Raw genomic sequence first — 22019 nt, forward strand, 5'->3', positions numbered from 1 at the left:
ACCAGGTGTTTAATGAGGGAAGAATGTCGATGCTGAAATGCAAGATAGTGTCTTCAATGTCCAGGGAATATGGTGCAAAGTTTTTCCGTGACCGGAAACTTTGGCCGAAACTTCAGGGCTTTAAACCAGATGCCCTCTGTTGTCTCTGCAACACATACGCCATACGTCATCTCGAGCTGGGAGGCAAGATGAGGTTCCGCATTCAGAGTGACTCATGACCACTGTGCATGTGTATCATCTTTATTAAATGCCATTAAATATGAAAACACGCGCACACACACTGAACTAAAAAAATGACAAAAATTGGGTGGGGAAAATGGAGAATCTTTAGAAAAATCAAAAATAGAATACGTCAGTGGCTCACCAAAAATACCGTATGTGCATCAGATTTAATGCGAATATGTATTTATATCAATCAGGTTTCATATGCATTTTCTTTTCAAGCAACTAAAGAAACACAACAGCTTTACACATAGATATGGAGAGGACTGTCTGGTCAGAGAGGTGCGCGTGTCTCTGGGTGTGTCTCTGTCCCAGTCCGCAGCATCTCCATGAAGCTTCTCCTCACATGTATCGCCATCGACAAGGCTTTCCTGTAGATCCCAGTGCGACTGGCGGATTCTCAGGCTTCCCGTACCACGTTAAAGTCAGCCCGCCTGTAGGGCGTTAAAGCCAGCCTGCCTGTAGGGAGTTATAGCCAGTCGGCTAGAAGGACGTTAAAACAAGCCCGCCTGTAGGGCGTTAAAGCCAGCCCACCTGGTCTGCCTGTGTTAGCTAATCAACAATTCAGACGGAGAACTGTGTTCATGCCCAGACATAAAAAAAATACTTTACATATAAGATATGACAATAGCTTTTTTTGCCTTATGGAATAACTCACCATGCAAGGGTTTAAAAGGTTTTAAATTAAGCTTGACAATACACCAGCAGGTACAGGCCGGTACAGACTTGGATACTCAGATATGATGATTATGGAAGGTTGTCACACACAGAACAGAAACGAGACATTTTCTACAATCCATAAAAAAAATGACAGACAACAACAGGCATATTAGCTCCACTATACAGAAAATGTAGAAAGTTTACAAAATAGCTGCTTTTACCCAATTTTCCATTTAAGTCCTAAATAAAGCTCTTTTGTTTGCCCACGATTAGAGAGCTTGCTTTAAAAAGTCATATTTCCACATATATAAAACTAAAAGGCTGTACATGTACACCTGGGTTGAATCTGTCTCATGTTTGGCAATTGGGGAAAGCGTTTAGAGAAGAGAAGGCACTCTAAGGCAGTTTAGTGTTTCAGACACATTATCTTTGGCAAAGAGTGATGCTGCAGTGCACATACGGACCACCATCGACAGAGGCACAAGCCGTTATGCTGCAGGAGTGGAAATCATTCAGGCAGAAAAAAACACACACTTACTGTTTCCGCGTTTGGAACACGACGCACTTTGTGTTAGTGTGCAACTGCCTAAGTGATGCAATTTTGTGCGTTGGGCTGTACCCTGCTGATCATAAAATACTGATTTCAATGTCAGGTAGGCAGCTGAAGCATGTCAAGCAGAGTTAACTGACAGCATTTCGTCCAATCGGCTCAGAGGGGGCGTCGGCCTCACCCCAATCGTGTCTTTGGTGCTTCGCTGATCAGAGGCACTAAATTCTTTTGTACCCACTCAGTCCTACGTGGAGTGACGAGCGCTAAGCGCGTTTAGCTCGCCGTCACAGCGTCTGGTGTTAACTGCACGACCCGGTCCCGGCCCGGGGCCTCCGGGGACAGGGCGAGAAGAGGCTCGTTCGGCCCGCCACTGGTGCTCAGGTCCTGGGGCTGTGATGGGAAGGCTTCCCTTTGGGTCTGGATCTGCACTTGGGTCTCTGCCTGCACCTCCACATGCTGCCTCTCCTCTACAGCAAGCTGAGCCAGTCTCCGCTCCTCTGCCTCGATCTCCTCCGTGGTGGGGATGGAGTTCTTCTTTGGCCGCCCTTTGGGTTTGGTGGGGGCCTCATGCCCTCCTTTTAGCACCTAGAGGATCACACACACACACACACACACACACACACACACACAAATGCACATATACACACACATACGCACACACAACCATGCACACAAAAACCTCTCGTTAAATGGGCCAAGGTCAAAGGTGAATGTGGTTATTGCAGCGTTTAGGGGGTGTGTGAGGCACTGAGGGATTGGTCATTATCCTTAGGAGAAACATGCTACACAGCTTTGGTTCCTTGATCAGGCTGACAGTCCTGACACGGACCTTCACTGCCCTTTAAATCATCACTAATGTCTGTCTCTCTCTCACACCCACCCCAAACACACACACACACACACACACACACACACACACACACACACACACACACACACACAACACACACACACACACACACACACACACACACACACACACACACACACACACAGTGCCCTTTGGCTATAGCTTGACATTATGCTGTATTTGGAGCAGTCTGGAGAGAGCAGGTTAAAAACCGTGTAATGGATTTTTAATGACACGGCCCAGGTTCTCTGCTGTTAGGTGGTCCATTTTGTGGTGAAACCAGAGAAACTTAGTGTGTCACAAAATGTGAGGGGAAATAATGATAATAATTTATAGCACCAGAAACTCAAAGACTCAAACTCATGTTTTCAGTCCATGTGAGGAACTGGGGTTCATAATGTTAATGCTAAAGGCGTCAAGTAAGGACAGAGTACTTCACTCTCACCGCACTGTTAGAAACAAACTAGTATTACTCTGCCTTTAGGTTTGAAATTATTTGACATGTCAAAATATAAAATAATTATTCTTCAATAATAAAATGACCCTCACCCTGCAATTAGTTGAGTGAAGAATTATCAAAAAGCTTTTTGCATTATATTACTGTATTATGTGTTATTTATTTATTGCATTGTTATTGCATTATTTCCTTATTGATTAAAGATTTAACAGTTTATCTCAGCAGTTTGAAGATTAATTTGGGCTGACGTGACTTGAAGAAACAGATATTACAGGGGGAAAAGTCACCAATAATTATGACAGGGTTTCACTTTCGCTACATCTTACAATTCCTACATGCTACAATTCCTTTATCACTCTTCTAGTATACTATGCACTTTAATGTTTCACTTTGGACTTACCAGTTTCTTCCATTTCATTCGTCTGTTCTGATACCAGGTCTTGACTTGGAGCTGAGTGAGTCCCAGAGACTGTGCCAAATCCAGTCTGCACACACACACACACACACACACACACACACACACACACACACACACACAGAGAAAGCATGAAATTTGCCCCAAAACACACAGTGCAAACACATATGCCACTACAGCGAATCACAGAGGTCCCCGACAGCAGGGGGGCAGGTATGGCAGTCACTACACGGCTCTCAGACGCGGCCAGTGACACGCTGCTCGGGTAAACGACACCTCTGAGAGACGTGCCCCAGACTGGCCCTGCTTCTCCTTTAGGAATAAAACCACACGAGCTGTCCCAGAGTCACCTGTCGCCCGACACTTAACGGCGGTGGGTGGCCGTCCACGGTCCAGACATCCGTCTAATCTTTGCGGATTCACTGAAACTGACTCGGCCATGAAAAGCGGGGGGAGGGGGTGGGGGGTTTATGGACTCGTCTCCGTTAGCAACGCTCTTCCCAGACTGACTGTGACTGCAGACCTCCCATTGTATCCTGTCTGTTTCAGCAGGAAAAGTTGGTCCCATCTTGCAGCCTCCCGGCCCTGCCGAGGCTCCCTCGGACAATCCAGAGTGCTTTTCCATGACTAATGCGGCAATTGGTTGGATGGTAATGCGATATCCGCAGCAGGGCATATGGATGGGGGCATGGGGAGGGGGGTGTGAAACGCGGCAGGCTATCAAACGGCCGGCTGGAGATCCGTGCCCATGTCTGCCTTCAAAGTGTCTTCTGACTGGCCAGGAGGATTAGCTGCCACAACGCGGCAGCCAATCACAGTCAGGCACAGAAGCGATCTGTCATTTCAAGTGTGGTACAGAGATCTTCTGGGAATGAGTAGATTATCACTCTCTCTCTTTTTTTGTCTGTCTCTCTAAGTTTCTCTGTCTTTCTGTGTCAATCTTTTTGTTCCACTTAAAATGTAAGCTGATACAGTCTAAAATTTCAATTTGTCAGCAAACAAAACTGCATTTACAAGGGTGAAAACCTTTGACTGAACCGCACTGTAATCGCGTGCTGCTGTCTGTCAAGAGCACATGTGTTAGTGCAGGCTGAAGATAACCTACATCTGAGAGCACCCCATAATAACACCCCATAATAACACCCTATTATAACACCCCATAATAACAACCCAGAATAATACTCTTTAATAACGCCCTGTAGTAACAACCCATAATAACACCATATTATAACACTCCTATTATAACATGCTGTAATAACAACCTATAATAACACCTCATAATAACACCCTATTATAACACCCCATAATAAAACCCTATTATAACACCCTGTAGTAACAACCCATAATAACACCCTATTATAACACCCAATAATAATACCCTATTATAACATGCTGTAATAACAACCCATAATAACACCTCATAATAACACCCTATTATAACACCATGTAATAACACCCTGTAATAATACCCCATCATACCCTGTAATAACATGATTTTATATCACCCTGTAATAACACCCTGTAAAAACATGATGTTATAACACCCTGTAATAACACTCTGCTATAACACCCTGTAAAAACACCCCATCATGACACTCTGTAATAACACCCTGTAATAACACACTGCAAAAACACCCTGTAATAACACCCTGTTATAACACCCTGTAATAACACCCTGTTATAACACCCTGTAAAAACAGCCCATATCCATGTACATCATGTGAGGGTGGTCCTGCTTCTCTGACTTATTGCTCAACATTAATGTTCAGAGAGGAAACACATGCACACACACCCACAAACTCACACAGGCACAAACACACACAGATTCATTTACACGCACACATACATAGTCACACAAACACACTCACCCACAGCACTTTATGGCTTTAAGGGATTTTGTTCATGTTATCAAAGTTATTTTTGAGTCTTTACTCTTGAGTCTTGATGATTATAATAATTTCTGCTTCATAAAACAATTATGACAAAACGATATAAATCATTATGATCTGTCGGGGCATGTGGTTAGATTGTCAAACGGCTTACACACGCTCAGCTGTGAGGCTGACGAATTCTGCAGTATAAAACAAATAACCACACTGTCTTGAAAAAAATGGTAACAAGAAACAGATGAAGAATGAGTATGAGAATGAGAGAGAGAGTGAGAGAGAGAGAAAGAAAGAGAAAGATAGAATAAAGTAGATAGAAGGAGGAAGAGAAAGAGGAAGGAACATGAAGGAGGGTGAGGGAGAGGAAGAGTGTGAGAGGAAGATTGTGAGAGTAATAGTGTGTGGAAGGGTGAGGAAGAGGAATAGTGTGAGGGAGGGTATGAGGGAAGGTGAGGGGAAGGAAGAGTGTGAGGGAGGGTGTAAGAGAAGGTGAAGGAGAGGAAAAGTGTGAGGGGAGGATATGAGAGGAAGGTGAGGGGAAGGAAGAGTGTGAGGGAGGGTGTAATAGAAGGTGAAGGAGAGGAAAAGTGTGAGGGGGAGGATATGAGAGGAAGAGTGTGTAGGAGGGTGAGGGAAGAGTGTGAGGGGAAGGGTGTGTGGGGTAATGGTGGCAGGCGGACCTCAGTCAGACCTGCGGCAGTGTGGTGATCCCCTCATTCCTTGGCCCTGTCAGTGGAGTGGGAATTCCCCTAGTTTGGGTTTCTCATTCAGCTGGGACTTTAATTAGCTCTAAGTAGTAGTAAAACCCAACAGCAGATGTAAACCTATATCTGATGTGTCCATTTGTGTGTCTATGTGTGTGTGTGTGTGTGTGTGTGTGTGTGATGGTGGGTGGGCCAAGCCCCTCCCATCATCCCCTCTCACCTGCCACATTTCTCTTTGAGGCGTTTGCCTGATCTCAGATCAGTATTGACAGTATTTTTCTCAGGTACGAATGAGCACATTTCTGCCTTGGCTGAGCAGAATTCAGCACTTTACTATCTGATTCAGACACATTGGTAGGTGGGACAGTGGAGGGATTATTGGGACCTCTATCTACAGGTTCGACCATAAAACACAAACCCCAAATTAAAACGTAAAACCCGTTAAGATGGAGAAGGGGCAATGGAAGACATATAGATTACCTCATCTCATTGTACAAACCACTAAAGTGTTTTATATACACCTGCGTGTGTATTAAATGATTGGCATGAAATCAGTGTAATACATTTGTGTTTGCTGTTGTTGGCGTAGGTCCCTGTTCTTCTGAATGGGAATAGTGTTTCTCTTAGAGGGTTTTCACTGCTATTCAATTGGAGGGTTTAAATATTGCTCTTGTCTAGAGTACAGCGTTAAAGTACGTAATCCTTTGGCTCACGCTACTTAACCTTGCGCGAGACGTTCCCAAAAACATTAATCAAAGTGTCAGAATGATAATCAGTGCCATTGAGTGGCCAACATCTGCTCAGTGTTCTGTCTTTTGCTCTGAGTATGGAAATCCATTACCTTTACATGATATAGAAAATTCTGGTTCCTGCATGCTTTAAACTCTTGCTCTGTAAGCCCACATGACTGATGACTGTTCAGATATGCATGATTTATCAACACTAAAAACTTTCCAATACTTTGCCAAAACGTTTGTCGTAATGGACTTGAACCAGCAGGCCTTGCGCGGTCGTATATACGGCAGTTACCTGTTCCACAGATACAGTCATCAGGTTGTTATCAGTCTGGGGCTCACAGCTACTATTGACCTTTTATGGTTTCCTGCTGTTTTATTGTAAACCTGGAACCCATTAATGCCTTATAACTGCCTTCCCATGCATACATACATTGTAAATAAATTCATTAATTGTTACCTTAAATTAGAAAGTCAAATTGGTGCAGTAACGAAGTCTAGCTTCCTTCACCTAAGAAAACTGGCAAAGGTAAAATCTTTTCTTTCTAGGAAGCACTTTGAGACAGTGATACATGCTTTTGTTAAGTCTCAGCTAGACTACTGTAACTCACTCTACCTTGGAGTCAGTCAGTCCTGTCTTACACGTCTCCAGCTAGTTCAAAACGCTGCTGCACGTCTCTTGACTGGGACGCACAAAAGAGAGCACATTACTCCTGTCTTGGCTTCACTCCACTGGCCACCTGTGTATTTTAGAATTCATTTTAAGGTTCTTTTATTTGTTTTCAAATCCTTAAATGGCCTGGCTACACATTATCTCACGGAAATGCTCTGTCCATATTCTCCTGTCCGGGATCTCAGGTCATCTAACCAGATGCTCCTCCAGACAAAGAAAGCTAAGCGGAAGCTCAGAGGGGACAGAGCATTTTCCATTGTTGCTCCAACACTATGGAACTCACTGCCATTACATGTCCAGGGGTACTCAAATAGAAATGATGACGGCCCACATTTTATTTTTTCAATCACTGAAGGGGCCGGTTACGGGGGGGGCTGGGGTGGCGAACGTAAACTGTAAACGGGGGGTGGGTGGCGAACGCATTTGGGCGTCTACTACCTGTTTGTTGTTGCTATAAAGGCAATCCCCGGCATCGTCTTGAGATCGCGGTGCGCGATTTCAAAATAAGAGCGGATAGCCCGATTGAAAAAAAAGATTCATAAAAACAATTTTCAAAACATCTCGCGGGCCAGAAATAGATAGCCCGCGGGCCGCATGTGGCCCGCAGGCCGCTATTTGAGTATGGGGGTGTTAGACAGTCGCCAACATTGTCTATTTTTAAATCTAATCTTAAAACACTTTTTTATTCCCTGGCTTTTAACCAAGCATGAGACATTGATTTGCTTGTTTTACTGTGTTGGTTGTTTTTGTATTGTACTTAGTTTGTACCCAGGATCTTAATTATCTTAATTGTCTTCTGTCTTTTTATTATGTCTTTGCATATTTTACCTATCTAGTGTACAGCACTTTGTATCTGTTGCAGTTCTTGTAAAGTGCTTTATAAATGGTATGGTATGGTATGGTACACAATTTCTAAGACATAAAAGTGAAGAGAAAGTTGCCGAAGGAGGTATCTGTCATTACCCTGTCCAGGTTGTGCCTGAGTGGAGATGTGGGGTGTGTTCGCGGGTGCTGACCTGTCTGGGATGGACAGAGAGGTGATGTGGGGGGATGTGGGTGTATTCGCGGGTGCTGACCTGTCTGAGGTGGACAGAGTGGTGATGTGGGGGGATGTGGGTGTATTCGCGGGTGCTGACCTGTCTGAGGTGGACAGAGTGGTGATATGGGGGGATGTGGGTGTGTTCGCGGGTGCTGACCTGTCTGAGGTGGACAGAGTGGTGATGTGGGGAGATATGGGGTGTGTTCTTGGGTGCTGACCTGTCTGCGGTGGACAGAGAGGTGATGTGGTGAGATGTGGGTGTATTCGCGGGTGCTGACCTATCTGGGGTGGACAGAGAGGTGATGTGGGGAGATATGGGTGTATTCGCGGGTGCTGACCTGTCTGGGGTGGACAGAGAGGTGATGTGGGGTGTGTTCATGGGTGCTGACCTGTCTGGGGTGGACAGAGAGGTGATGTGGGGTGTGTTCATGGGTGCTGACCTGTCTGGGGTGGACAGAGAGGTGATGTGGGGTGTGTTCATGGGTGCTGACCTATCTGGGGTGGACAGAGAGGTGATGTGGGGTGTGTTCATGGGTGCTGACCTATCTGGGGTGGACAGAGAGGTGATGTGGGGTGTGTTCATGGGTGCTGACCTATCTGGGGTGGACAGAGAGGTGATGTGGGGTGTGTTCATGGGTGCTGACCTATCTGGGGTGGACAGAGAGGTGATGTGGGGTGTGTTCATGGGTGCTGACCTATCTGGGGTGGACAGAGAGGTGATGTGTGGTGTGTTCATGGGTGCTGACCTGTCTGGGGTGGACAGAGAGGTGATGTGGGGTGTGTTCATGGGTGCTGACCTATCTGGGGTGGACAGAGAGGTGATGTGGGGTGTGTTCATGGGTGCTGACCTATCTGGGGTGGACAGAGAGGTGATGTGGGGTGTGTTCATGGGTGCTGACCTATCTGGGGTGGACAGAGAGGTGATGTGGGGTGTGTTCATGGGTGCTGACCTATCTGGGGTGGACAGAGAGGTGATGTGGGGTGTGTTCATGGGTGCTGACCTGTCTGGGGTGGACAGAGAGGTGATGTGGGGTGTGTTCATGGGTGCTGACCTATCTGGGGTGGACAGAGAGGTGATGTGGGGTGTGTTCATGGGTGCTGACCTATCTGGGGTGGACAGAGAGGTGATGTGGGGTGTGTTCATGGGTGCTGACCTATCTGGGGTGGACAGAGAGGTGATGTGGGGTGTGTTCATGGGTGCTGACCTATCTGGGGTGGACAGAGAGGTGATGTGGGGTGTGTTCATGGGTGCTGACCTGTCTGGGGTGGACAGAGAGGTGATGTGGGGTGTGTTCATGGGTGCTGACCTATCTGGGGTGGACAGAGAGGTGATGTGGGGTGTGTTCATGGGTGCTGACCTATCTGGGGTGGACAGAGAGGTGATGTGGGGTGTGTTCATGGGTGCTGACCTATCTGGGGTGGACAGAGAGGTGATGTGGGGTGTGTTCATGGGTGCTGACCTATCTGGGGTGGACAGAGAGGTGATGTGGGGTGTGTTCATGGGTGCTGACCTATCTGGGGTGGACAGAGAGGTGATGTGGGGTGTGTTCATGGGTGCTGACCTATCTGGGGTGGACAGAGAGGTGATGTGGGGTGTGTTCATGGGTGCTGACCTATCTGGGGTGGACAGAGAGGTGATGTGGGGTGTGTTCATGGGTGCTGACCTATCTGGGGTGGACAGAGAGGTGATGTGGGGTGTGTTCATGGGTGCTGACCTATCTGGGGTGGACAGAGAGGTGATGTGGGGTGTGTTCATGGGTGCTGACCTATCTGGGGTGGACAGAGAGGTGATGTGGGGTGTGTTCATGGGTGCTGACCTATCTGGGGTGGACAGAGAGGTGATGTGGGGTGTGTTCATGGGTGCTGACCTATCTGGGGTGGACAGAGAGGTGATGTGGGGTGTGTTCATGGGTGCTGACCTATCTGGGGTGTGTTCATGGGTGCTGACCTATCTGGGGTGGACAGAGTGGTGATGTGGGGTGTGTTCATGGGTGCTGACCTATCTGGGGTGGACAGAGAGGTGATGTGGGGTGTGTTCATGGGTGCTGACCTATCTGGGGTGGACAGAGAGGTGATGTGGGGTGTGTTCATGGGTGCTGACCTATCTGGGGTGGACAGAGAGGTGATGTGGGGTGTGTTCATGGGTGCTGACCTATCTGGGGTGGACAGAGAGGTGATGTGGGGTGTGTTCATGGGTGCTGACCTATCTGGGGTGGACAGAGAGGTGATGTGGGGTGTGTTCATGGGTGCTGACCTATCTGGGGTGGACAGAGAGGTGATGTGGGGTGTGTTCATGGGTGCTGACCTATCTGGGGTGGACAGAGAGGTGATGTGGGGTGTGTTCATGGGTGCTGACCTATCTGGGGTGGACAGAGAGGTGATGTGGGGTGTGTTCATGGGTGCTGACCTATCTGGGGTGTGTTCATGGGTGCTGACCTATCTGGGGTGGACAGAGTGGTGATGTGGGGTGTGTTCATGGGTGCTGACCTATCTGGGGTGGACAGAGAGGTGATGTGGGGTGTGTTCATGGGTGCTGACCTATCTGGGGTGGACAGAGAGGTGATGTGGGGTGTGTTCATGGGTGCTGACCTATCTGGGGTGGACAGAGAGGTGATGTGGGGTGTGTTCATGGGTGCTGACCTATCTGGGGTGGACAGAGTGGTGATGTGGGGTGTGTTCATGGGTGCTGACCTATCTGGGGTGGACAGAGTGGTGATGTGGGGTGTGTTCATGGGTGCTGACCTATCTGGGGTGGACAGAGAGGTGATGTGGGGTGTGTTCATGGGTGCTGACCTGTCTGGGGTGGACAGAGTGGTGATGTGGGGTGTGTTCATGGGTGCTGACCTATCTGGGGTGGACAGAGAGGTGATGTGGGGTGTGTTCATGGGTGCTGACCTATCTGGGGTGGACAGAGAGGTGATGTGGGGTGTGTTCATGGGTGCTGACCTATCTGGGGTGGACAGAGAGGTGATGTGGGGTGTGTTCATGGGTGCTGACCTATCTGGGGTGGACAGAGAGGTGATGTGGGGTGTGTTCATGGGTGCTGACCTATCTGGGGTGGACAGAGTGGTGATGTGGGGTGTGTTCATGGGTGCTGACCTATCTGGGGTGGACAGAGAGGTGATGTGAGGTGTGTTCATGGGTGCTGACCTATCTGGGGTGGACAGAGAGGTGATGTGGGGTGTGTTCATGGGTGCTGACCTATCTGGGGTGGACAGGTACTTCTGCTTTTGGAACTTCTTCTCCAGACCCATGAGTTGTAGCTCGGTGAAGATGGTGCGGCTGCGGCGAGGCTTCTTTGGGCGGGGCCCGCTAAGCTCCGCCTCCGACTCGCTGCTGATGCTGACGGGGGTCTCGCTGGGCGGCGGCTCACTGGATCCGGGCCGCTGGGGTGACAGCAGGGGCAGGTGGGTGACTCGACCAGGGGGTGGGACCTCGGTGAGCTGGGACAGGCTGCCCGGAGGCTGGTGGGTGATGACGGACAGGAGGGGATACGTCCTGAGTGATGAGGGGCCTGGAGAGACAGGGAAACGGGGGCAGTAGGGAAGACAGGGGCAGACAGGGCAGAAGAGGAGGCAGGGAAGGAAGGTAACAAACAAATAGCAACAATCAAAACACATTCTCAATTGTCATAATAGGTACCAGGGAGTTTAGAAGTATGGCTCTCCACGAGTCTCTCAGTCTGTGCACAGAACTTAAGACTAAAAAAGGGTAACACCCAACTCAAAAAGGGTTTTGAGGGTAACACCCAACTGACACTGCAACTCTGTCCAGCAGTGCACATTATCTATGTTCAGGACACTGACCCTAAATTGCACCATGAGACCTATTGTGCTGCTTTCATTGTGGGGCTGTATATAGTTGTTGCATGGCCAATTTAAGCAGCCATTATGTCCAAATGAAATAAATCCACCCTAATGGCTGGTCCCCCGTCACTTTAATGGTGGAGAGGAAAGCTAAGAGGTCTGACCCCCCTGATGTAGGTGACTGAACCATAGCGCTGTGATGATGACGTAACAGGTGTTTTACACACCACCTCTGAACCCTTGTAAGGTAATGACTCTATTGCAATAGATCGCAGTCACAGTGCACTCTGGGTAATAAATTCATGAGGGGACTCTGTGTTTTTGTCCCTAGGAGTGATCCCAAACCTTAATCTCCTTCTCTCTCTATCTCTCTCTCTCTCTCTCTCTCTCTCTCTCTCTCTCTCTCTCAGACAGAAATAAGACGCCAGAGTCCATAAAATGCTGACTTGGGTTGAACTAATCTGAGAGTAATAACAGCTTTACAGAAGGTCATGTCAGAAACACAATTATCCTTGTGTTACTGACTCGTTAGAGCAGAAGAGACAAAGAATGAAAGACGTGAGAGACAGAACACTGTATTTATGTTACGTGACCCAGACCAACCCACCCAATGCCCAGACCAACCCACCCAACACCCAGACCAACCGACCCAACACCCACACCAACAACCCCCACTGCCCAGACCAACCCACCCAACACCCAGACCAACCGACCCAACACCCAGACCAATATCCCCCACTGCCCAGACCAACCCACCCAACACCCAGACCAACCGACCCAACACCCAGACCAATATCCCCCACTGCCCAGACCAACCCACCCAACACCCAGACCAACCGACCCAACACCCAGACCAATATCCCCCACTGCCCAGACCAACCCACCCAACACCCAGACCAACCGACCCAACACCCAGACCAATATCCCCCACTGCCCAGACCAACCGACCCAACACCCAGACCAACCGACCCAACACCCAGACCAACCGACCCAACTCCCAGTGTATCCCTCAGTGTTTCACAGTTCACATTTCAAAATAAGCCTTGAATGGTGCCTGTTTGTGATTGTAGTGCCATTGTAGAATGTACCATGTTGAAGAAGCTGTACAGGGCCAAGCTGACAGATGGAAAGATACTGGCAACTGTCCGCCTCACACCCTGCACACTGCTGTGATGTATATACTCGTGCACGTACGCGCATGCACATGTGCGAGTACACGTATGCGCATGCACGTGCACATGAACGTGTGCACGTACACAAGCATGAACATAGTGTGGATGACTTCATCTCAGAAGGGATGAGCTCATCATTGAACACTCTGTGTTTCTGCTTGTTCAGACATGAAACCTCTTCACCTTTTTTCTTTCTCCTCTTCTCTCACCATATCTCTCTGTCTCACACACACACACACACACACACACACACACACACACACACACACACACACACACACACACACACACACACACACACACACACACATTTTAATATCTCTTTCATTAATCAAGCAATCGTTTTAAGTGTAATAATTCTAAAATTCTAAAAAAATTCTCATCTATTGGGCCATTAGATATCTATACTGACCACTGTCATACAATGGTCCTCATCCTAGTTGTCAGCGCTGTCATTACAGAATGCATTCTTAATGATTCTTAAGGCTCCATTTACATGTGAACACTTTATGAGAACAGTCTTCCATCTGATTGCATGAGTGCTGTGTTCTTCTTGGTGCTGGAGTAGGAACCCTCCGCACACGGGGCACCATACACCGTCACTCACGCAAATTCTGATATCCAGCTAGAACTGGGACAGCGATAATAACTTTTATGCTTCATTAGCCTGCAGGAGGCCAATGCATCTAAGGACGATACAAATTCCAACACGAACCTCGATGAGTTGTGAAATTAGCCAGGGGAAATTGGTAGTTACTATTCTTCACTGCGACATGCCCTGGATTTTGAATTGCTTCACACTGCGGAGTGCAGACCCATTGCCTGTCAGTCATCTATTGTGGTCTGACTGTCAGAGTTTACACAGCCCTTCTGAGAAAGGCGAAACCTGTGTTTTTTCAACTGAACCCGGTAGCAAACTTTAAGCTTATGATTGCTCTCTGCCAGTCCCGTGCTTTTTTGCTACGGCTCCTCGAGGGATCGGATGCCACGAAGATGAGTTCACTTGGCACTCGACGTGCGTTTGAGCTCTCGGTAACACGGTATGCAGTGTTTTGGTTCGAATGAGTGCTGACAGCTCGAGTGGAAGATCAGCACATGCTTGGGATATTTTCTCTCCTCTCAGTAGCTATCAAACTAACATAATGGATGAACCTGACGGAGCATTCAGGGGCCCAAAGGAATGCGTTTGTCTTTGGCATGAAGTCTGGTGGTGAGCCAAACATTTAGTCATTTCAGCTGTGCAAGAACCGATTTCTGATAAAGCGGTTTAAACCAATCTGATAAGAGTTATTTTAGTCTTAACACCGATGTCTGCTATCGGGCTCTTCGTCTAAATGTCCCTGATGCGTTCTGTCTATCGATGACAGTATCTCTCCTGGTAGAAAGGTAACCACGGAGGTGCAATAAGATCAGGTAGAATGTCGTGTGGAATAGCTGTCAGTATCGCATTGCTTCTAAGTGTTATAGAAGTGTTAAGACTTGAAATACAAGCCTGTGAATTTTCCTTCAGCGCTCAGAAATGCCCGTAGGCATAAACCCCAGATACCCAGATGGATCACCTGCTGGTCTCAGCCCTGAAGAGAAAGAGGCGAAAGAGCAGGAAAATCACCGCCACGCCTTTTTAAGGTAGCATCACGATGTCTGTCATCCAAGAACATTAACACTGCCTGCGTGTGTGTGTGTGTGTGTGTGTGTGTGTGTGTGTGTGTGTGTGTGTGTGTGTGTGTGTGTGTGTGTGTGTGTGTGTGTGTGTTTGTGTGTGTGCGCATGCGCACACGCAGTCATGGGGACTGTGTTTGTTTCCTTTTTAAATGACGTCTTCTTTCTTATCTGCTTGGAGAACATTAGTAATACACAAACTCTCTTTGCTGTTACTTTTGAAGTGTTCAACAGGTCCTCCCTGGTGTGTGTGAAAGAGGCCCGGACATTCAGCTGTTTGTCACCACCCTGTCATGGGAGCTTACACTGGCACTGATCTCCATCTCCCTGGCCTCCTTGCAGAAATGCTGCCGATAAGCTTTGTGGCTCGCCGTTCGCTGAGAGATTGGACTCCAAATGAAGCAGCGTGCCCTGCGTTACACTCGCCCCGACTCCAGAGCCGCGTCCCCCCTCTTAGCTCCTCACCCACTGTGGGAGCGCTGTCTGTGGAGACCCAGCAGACCGCGGCTAGGCACTTTTTGGCTTCTTCTCTGTCAGTAATGCGCTCTTATATAAACAAGATAAGCAAGGTAAACAAGTTCAACAAAAAATAAACAAGATAAATGCATGCAATCTTAAATAAACAAGTCTATTCAGTCAGACTAAAGATGACTTAGTTCTCCAGATGTGAGTTCTCAGTTGATGGTGTGAAAGTGATTAGCGTGATTACATGATGATTAAGAAACAGATATGCAGATATTCTTATATCCAAACTGTAAAATAATAGTTTTGCTGTATCCCATTTAACTGAAACTATTTAAATCAGCATTGTCGTGGGACATTTGAGAACACGTGTTATAAGTAAGGGTTATCATTTGCACTATGGATGCTTGAGTTTGAAGACATTACGTGAATTACTCTAAACAAGATCTGAGTAAGACAATACAAGAATTAAACTATATTAGCAATCTGAGCTGCTGGACTCTCCGGAACACAACACTGAGCATACACTAACCCTTAATCTTCCATTTGCCCCAGCGTTTTTTGTCTTCTCCCTATTAGCAATTTACCGAGACACAAACACACGCAAACATACACGGCTTTTCTGTATATGTCACAGCGGCCCCTTCTGGTAATAAGTGGTCGTAGCAGTGGCAGGCTGCTACCAGATGCCTGCGCTCAGTTCTGTGTGGAGCCCGGAAGGCAATGGGCTCACGGTGAGTGCCAACCACTGTGCCAGCCAGAGTCTATATTCAGAATTACAAGCCACTGGAGTACTGGCATATAGAATGTCTCACACCAACCCTGCTTAAAAACAGAAGGTGGGCGCAGGGGTCCGAGATTTGGAATGGACACCCAATCCTTCTGCCCCGAGCTGCCAAAAACCACAGACCACCTTTCCAGCTCATAGGTAGCCCTGTACACTAGAAAAGAGAGGAAGTGTAGTAATATGGTGCTCCTGTGTGTGTGTGTGTGTGTGTGTATGTGTGTGTGTGTGTGTGTGTGTGTGTGTGTGTGCGTGCGTGTGTGTGCGTGGGTGCGTGCGTGGGTGGGTGCGTGCGTGTGTGTGTGTGTGTGTCAGTAGGCGTGAATTGTGAGATTGTTTTTTATTATTTTGCCTCGTCCGACTTTTGAAGCGTATTGGCTCTGATTTCGCTATTTTCTCTGCACACATAAGGAACAGAGTTGTACAATATGCCGGCTCTAAATAAGTTAGTGGTAATTCACAACAACTGGTAATTTTTTGTAAATTAAAATTTACAAAAAATATCTTATCTCGTGGGTATTTTTCATGAGGGCAAAATTACGAACGTTAGTTACCATATTTAATTACGAGTGGTGTAACAGTATGTGCAATTTAACAACTGATGCAAAAGGACACGAAAGATTTGCTGTTTATAAACTTGAAAGTATTGAAAATATTACAGAAGTTGATAACGAAAAAATAACCAGTACGTCTACTCCATAGTCTGACCATTTCGCACGGCGAAGTGTGTATTCCATATCACTTCATGAAAACTGGTATAACTGCATTTTCTCTGAACTGCTTGTCCCCAATGGTCATAATTACGCAAGGTCTTATCTGCACTAATACTGTGGCCTTATTTCGCCCTGTGGCCATGTTCACGTGCGACTAGAGTTAGTAGACCCTGCAAAAATCGACGGACGCGAGCGCAGCTGGTGAAAGATCTCACAAATGCGTTTCATGCATCTCTTATAAACGGACTGCATATGTGCTGCTCCCTTACCCACTGTGCTAAATGACGAATCTTCCTCTTCCTGAATAAATCCGCACTGATCGTGCTTCACTGCTCGTGGCCTAAAAACAAGCTACGCGTGAACGTTTGTGGTGAATTGTTCATTCAAGATTGCAGTCAGAACTGAAGAGCACATATCCGAGACTATAGGTTGCTGTGTGTCTCACGCACTTATTTCAAGAATGAAACAACGGCGCGACAAAAACTCTCCAAAGGTTCGAGCCTTAGGGCAAGAGAGTGAAGTCGTTTTAGAAACACAAAGGTTAATCACTGTGGACTAATTTTCGCGGTGTATGAAAGAAGGAAAATTATTTTAGGTAGAACCTCTATGGAACCGAGACAGTAACGTCTTTTGTGTTTTTGTTTTGTGTTTTGTGTATTGTTGTCTTGTCTATTTGTTTGTTTTTAGACGCAAGACTGCGATCAGTCAGTATTTTGATGCGCAACTTTTTTTAAGTCCAAATGGGCCTACCCGAGTAAAGAGTGTTTGGCGTATTGCTCAGACGATGACAGAAGTAACATCTGAATATCCGTCAGGGAAAACAATAATGCATTAAAGCATAAACACCGACAACCTAATGCGCAAAAAATAAAGACTTTTAAAAATATCGCAAAAAATAAACCAAGAGTTATACCACACCTTTCGCCCAGTGTTTTCAAAGTGTCGACGTCGTTACGCGGGGCCTACTAATCCTACTTAGGTGAAGTTCAAGAATAACGTTGTGCAATATCGTACTGGCCCAATGGACAATAATCAATTGCCCACACTCTTTTGATTAGATAATTGTTCATATTTCAGTGCATGAAATAATGTAAAATACTGAAGACCTTCTACTGTAAATTAAAATCCTGCCCATGCAGAAATCTGATTATCTATAAACCATCCATTTGGCGGTTCGTACACGCAGGGTTTGTACTGCTCAGTACTGTGTTGATAATTACTTTTACTCATGAATCGTTTAAATCGCCTGTGTATTCGTGTGTTCTGAACGCTCCTTACTAATGTGATTTTTATGCATGAATTCGTGTTTATGTGAGCAAAGCGCTTGTTTGAGTGAACCATTATGAGCTCCGTATAAGGACGAACATGTCTGTTTTGAAGCTGTCAGAACCTCGCAGACCAGCGGGCCCTAAGTCCACCGGCCCTCAGTATACTACCGTTTAACCCAAGAACTTACAGTATGTTTACAATGAGTCTTCAATAGTCGACGGAGAATGTGGACTTAACGCGAGACGTCTTCCCTGTTATCCTTTTAAAAGTGTTTGGCTCTCTAGGCGCAAAGAAAGACCTACAAACAAATTCACAGGCTGTACAACCCCGAACAGGTGCGCCTCATCTTTAAAGAATAATTCAGTGACATTTTGTGACCAGTACAAAAATAGACTCTTTTAAAATAGTGTTCAAACCGATATGAAACATCACTAAACCTTTATTGAACGTTAATGACATCGATGCATTGATTATTTTGTAGTGTGCGTTGTAAAGGGCTGTTTTCGTTTAATCATGATAATCAAATGTAGGCTACTAAGTTATTGGGATCACTTACCGGAGCACGAGTGCCTCGGTTTCGGCCTCACAAGCAGAGAAGGACACACCGAGTAAAGCGAAAGTTTCTCGAAGTAATCACAAGTTTCCTTGGAAAGAATTTCATCAATCATGAAGGTCTTGTACCGCCGTCTGGCTGCTTTGAGCTGCCCGGGGTTGGCAGGTCTTAACTCGGCTTGACAGTGCATTGTGTCCCGCCCTGTTTGTCCTTGGCGGAGTTATTTCGCTGGATCAAAATTCAGAAATTGGCAGTGTACAAAACAGTGTCAACTTCGTGAGATGTTGTTGCCTTAGACGAGCATTGTGCACGGGTTTGGTGTCGTCTAGTCGAGTCCCGGTGTGTAGCGTGCTGCTCGCCTTGATGTCTGTGCTGTACTGATAGAGCGCCTGTGTGCTGCAGCCGCGCTCACTCGCTCACACTCCCGATCTCATTAACTGAGTGTGTGCTGTGCTCAGAGTGGCCGCTATATAACCCAGCCCTCCTCACTCTTCCAAAAGTGGGCACACTTCTCTCTCCCTCTCTCTCTTTCTCCCTCTCTCTCCCTCCCTCTACCCCTCTCTCTCTCTCTCTCTCGATCCGATCGATTTCCTCTTGATGATTCAATTAAATATGGCATGTATAATCCAATAAACCACCAGTACAATAATGAAATTATTCACAGTTCTAAAAAAATTCATTAATTAAAAACATGGATGGACAAATAGGTATTCTTTTTCATCTTCGTGTTTTATCATTTTAGTTGTAGTAAAACAATTTTCCCCACGAATACGTCGAGACAAAATATTGACAAATATAATTCCAACTTTTATTAAAACTAGAAATTCAGAAACTTTTATTCAAATATGCAAACAAGGAAGAATCCACATTCTATTAACCATATAGCGGCTTGGTCATCGAATGCTGCACTTTTGTGGTTTTGAGTTTGTTAAGCATGAATAGATTTACCGAGCATGTTATTTAAGCAAATCAATTTAAATGAAGGCAGTGTGTAGCCTACACAATTATTAAAAACACAGTAAAATAAATAAACAGGAGTTTGGGGGTTAATATTTTGATTGTCTGTTACAATAAGCAATTTTCCTGGAGAACGTTGTGTTCATAAAAACAAAACGCCACTTCCGGGGAGTTTTTTTTACTGTAATTTATTGCACATTTATTGTCATTGTCGTTGTTGCTGTCGTCACTGTTGTGATGTTTTCTTTTTGCTTGTTTTCAATATGTTAACAATAGCTTAGAATTATCTCAGAAAATAAGTAACATAATGCCATCTACTATTATTTATTATTACTAATATTGTTATTGCTATTTCTAAAGAGGCCTAGCTAAAAACTGTGGAAGTATGCGTTGGCAGATCTCTGCTGAATATGAAGTGTATTTTGGAACACGTATACGTTAAGATGGGAGCTTTTGCTTGTGCCACAAAATCTGGAGTCATTTACAAAGTGTAGGCGCGTTTAATCATTTATTTCAAGCAATCAAATTCAGTAATTCGTTGAAATCAAGGACTGTTTGGCGCATGCAACAATGTAGGCTACTTGAATACAATATATTCAACAGAGTTAAATTTCGTTAGGTAAATCGTTACAAGGTTCAATATATGCATAAATTGCAGACATTCAATGACTGTGACCTCACTGAAACTCTAACAAAGTTATACTGTGCTTGTGACAGATTCGTCGCCCGCAAGATAGTGCGTCTTTAGTGTGGGCTACACTACTAACAAAACCTATTATACAAAATACAAAAGTATAATAAGTATTATAATAATGTGAAAATGACTTATCTCTGTGCACAGAGTAGGCAAAATTAAAATGTGTGGGCGTAGGCTCAAAAACTCGCTTGACAAAAGATGATTTAAAAGAACATTGACAGACTGGAAAGAAGCCCGGCATTATTTATAACCTTGCGGGTTACTTACCCAGATATTCTTGTGATATTCTATTATCAAAATTGTAAATGTTAAATAGGCTATATCTGTTTTAATGTAAATATAGTAAATGTTCAATAGAAAACCGAACTACTCAAAACCTGCCGACATGCAGCCTATAAGTTAATAACATGTATTGGACGGAACAGACATTTTAATTAAAATGGCTGAAAACGTGTTTGTTTCCTGGGGGGATATTTGTTTACAGCAATGCATACGGGAATTCGTTCAGATTAACGAGGTGACCTAGTGGAAATTTAGACGTGAAGAAATTAAAACGAGGGTGTTTGATATGTATGTATGATATGTATGTATTACAGTTTATTGTCCTAGACTTTTAATTTAAATTCACATTTTAACCCATCTGTGCAGTCAGAACACACACACACACTAGTGATTACTAGGGGCTGTGGATCACACGTGCCCAGAGCGGTGGGCAGCCCTAGCCCGGCGCCCGGGGAGCAGTTGGGGTTAGGTGCCTTGCTCAAGGGCACCTCAGTCATGGCCTGTCTGGGAATCGAACCCACGACCCTCCGGTCACAAGTCCAGTTCCCTAACCGCCAGGCCATGACTGCCCTCGTATTTGACTGCCCTCGTATTTCCCTAACCGCCAGGCCATGACTGCCCTGAATCCCTTGCAGACGTTTAGGGACCCGTTTGTCCCCCTCGAAATTAGTCCAGACTGTAACGACTAACCTGGCGGCGCACACACGTCGGTGTGCCAGGGTTTCAGTCACCGGATAATAGCAATCAGGTCGCGGGGTTCATAGGTGCCATATCGACCCTCCCAGTCCCCACCAATGTCTCTAATTACCGCCCCTATGTGCCCAGCGCCCCGACGCAGTTGTTCCCATCAACCGCCTGTGATCAAACACTCGCACCCCACAGCGCCTCAACTTTCCAGCGCAGATCTTCATATTTCCTGCGCATAATCCTTCACACTTTGAACACAGCTCTGGTAATCTCGGCTCCTCTGCATGTTATTTTTACTCTCCATGGGAAAATTATAATCATTTCGAGAACGGCTTGCAGCTCTGTAAACGAGAACCCGACACTAACCTCTCGGAGTTCAATGTTCAAAGAGGAGATTCATCTGATAGAAGAAGCGTCACGTTCCGCACGCGCAGTTGTGGGACCCGCGCGAGCCCGAATGAAACGTACGGGGTGCTACGAGTCCTCACGTGCGGAGCAACGACGCAGCCCAAACACACGAACGCATCAAATACGAGGTTTCCGAGTTGATCGCTGTAACACTGCTGTTTCAGTCATGCGCATTTCAGACGAGAAAAGCGTTTCATATTAATTATAGAGTAAAACATGAGAGAGAATACGAATAGTGCAGTAATACAAATTCATTTAAAATCACATACGCCTATTAAATGCGGAGGACAAATTTCGATTGGGGTGTACAAATCACAATTGACAAAATATGGCACATTTCATTTCATTTCAGACTTACACTCATCTGAATCCAACCGAGT

General features: G+C 46.1%; 1 protein-coding gene and 1 long non-coding RNA gene across 2 annotated transcripts; one reads left to right on the plus strand and one right to left on the minus strand.

Annotated features, from left to right (window-relative positions):
* Positions 1-226: 226 nt before the first annotated feature.
* Positions 227-19055, minus strand: barx2 (BARX homeobox 2). The gene is made up of 4 exons (XM_076993231.1): positions 18612-19055; positions 11392-11704; positions 3140-3224; positions 227-2017 (listed from the first exon to the last, which is right to left on the minus strand). The coding sequence occupies exons 1-4, from the start codon at positions 18796-18798 to the stop codon at positions 1706-1708; spliced, it is 897 nt and encodes a 298-aa protein (XP_076849346.1). The 5' UTR covers positions 18799-19055; the 3' UTR covers positions 227-1705.
* LOC143497334 (uncharacterized) lies at positions 14205-15432 on the plus strand. Its single transcript, XR_013125844.1, has 3 exons — positions 14205-14378; positions 14679-14794; positions 15052-15432. It is a non-coding gene; the product is annotated as an uncharacterized LOC143497334 (long non-coding RNA).
* Positions 19056-22019: the final 2964 nt, after the last annotated feature.

Source organism: Brachyhypopomus gauderio, unplaced genomic scaffold (genome assembly GCF_052324685.1).
Source record: "Brachyhypopomus gauderio isolate BG-103 unplaced genomic scaffold, BGAUD_0.2 sc106, whole genome shotgun sequence".
Classification (NCBI taxonomy): Eukaryota; Metazoa; Chordata; class Actinopteri; order Gymnotiformes; family Hypopomidae; genus Brachyhypopomus; species Brachyhypopomus gauderio.

Excerpts from the sequence above, each read along its gene's own strand:
- barx2 (XM_076993231.1), bottom strand. The coding sequence starts at position 18,798 with ATGCACTGTCAAGCCGAGTTAAGACCTGCCAACCCCGGGCAGCTCAAA. Across the intron at positions 11,705-18,611 it reads ACCGAGGCACTCGTGCTCCG|GCCCCTCATCACTCAGGACG; the intron begins GTAAGTGATCCC and ends CTGTCTCTCCAG. Across the intron at positions 2,018-3,139 it reads GAATGAAATGGAAGAAACTG|GTGCTAAAAGGAGGGCATGA; the intron begins GTAAGTCCAAAG and ends GTGATCCTCTAG.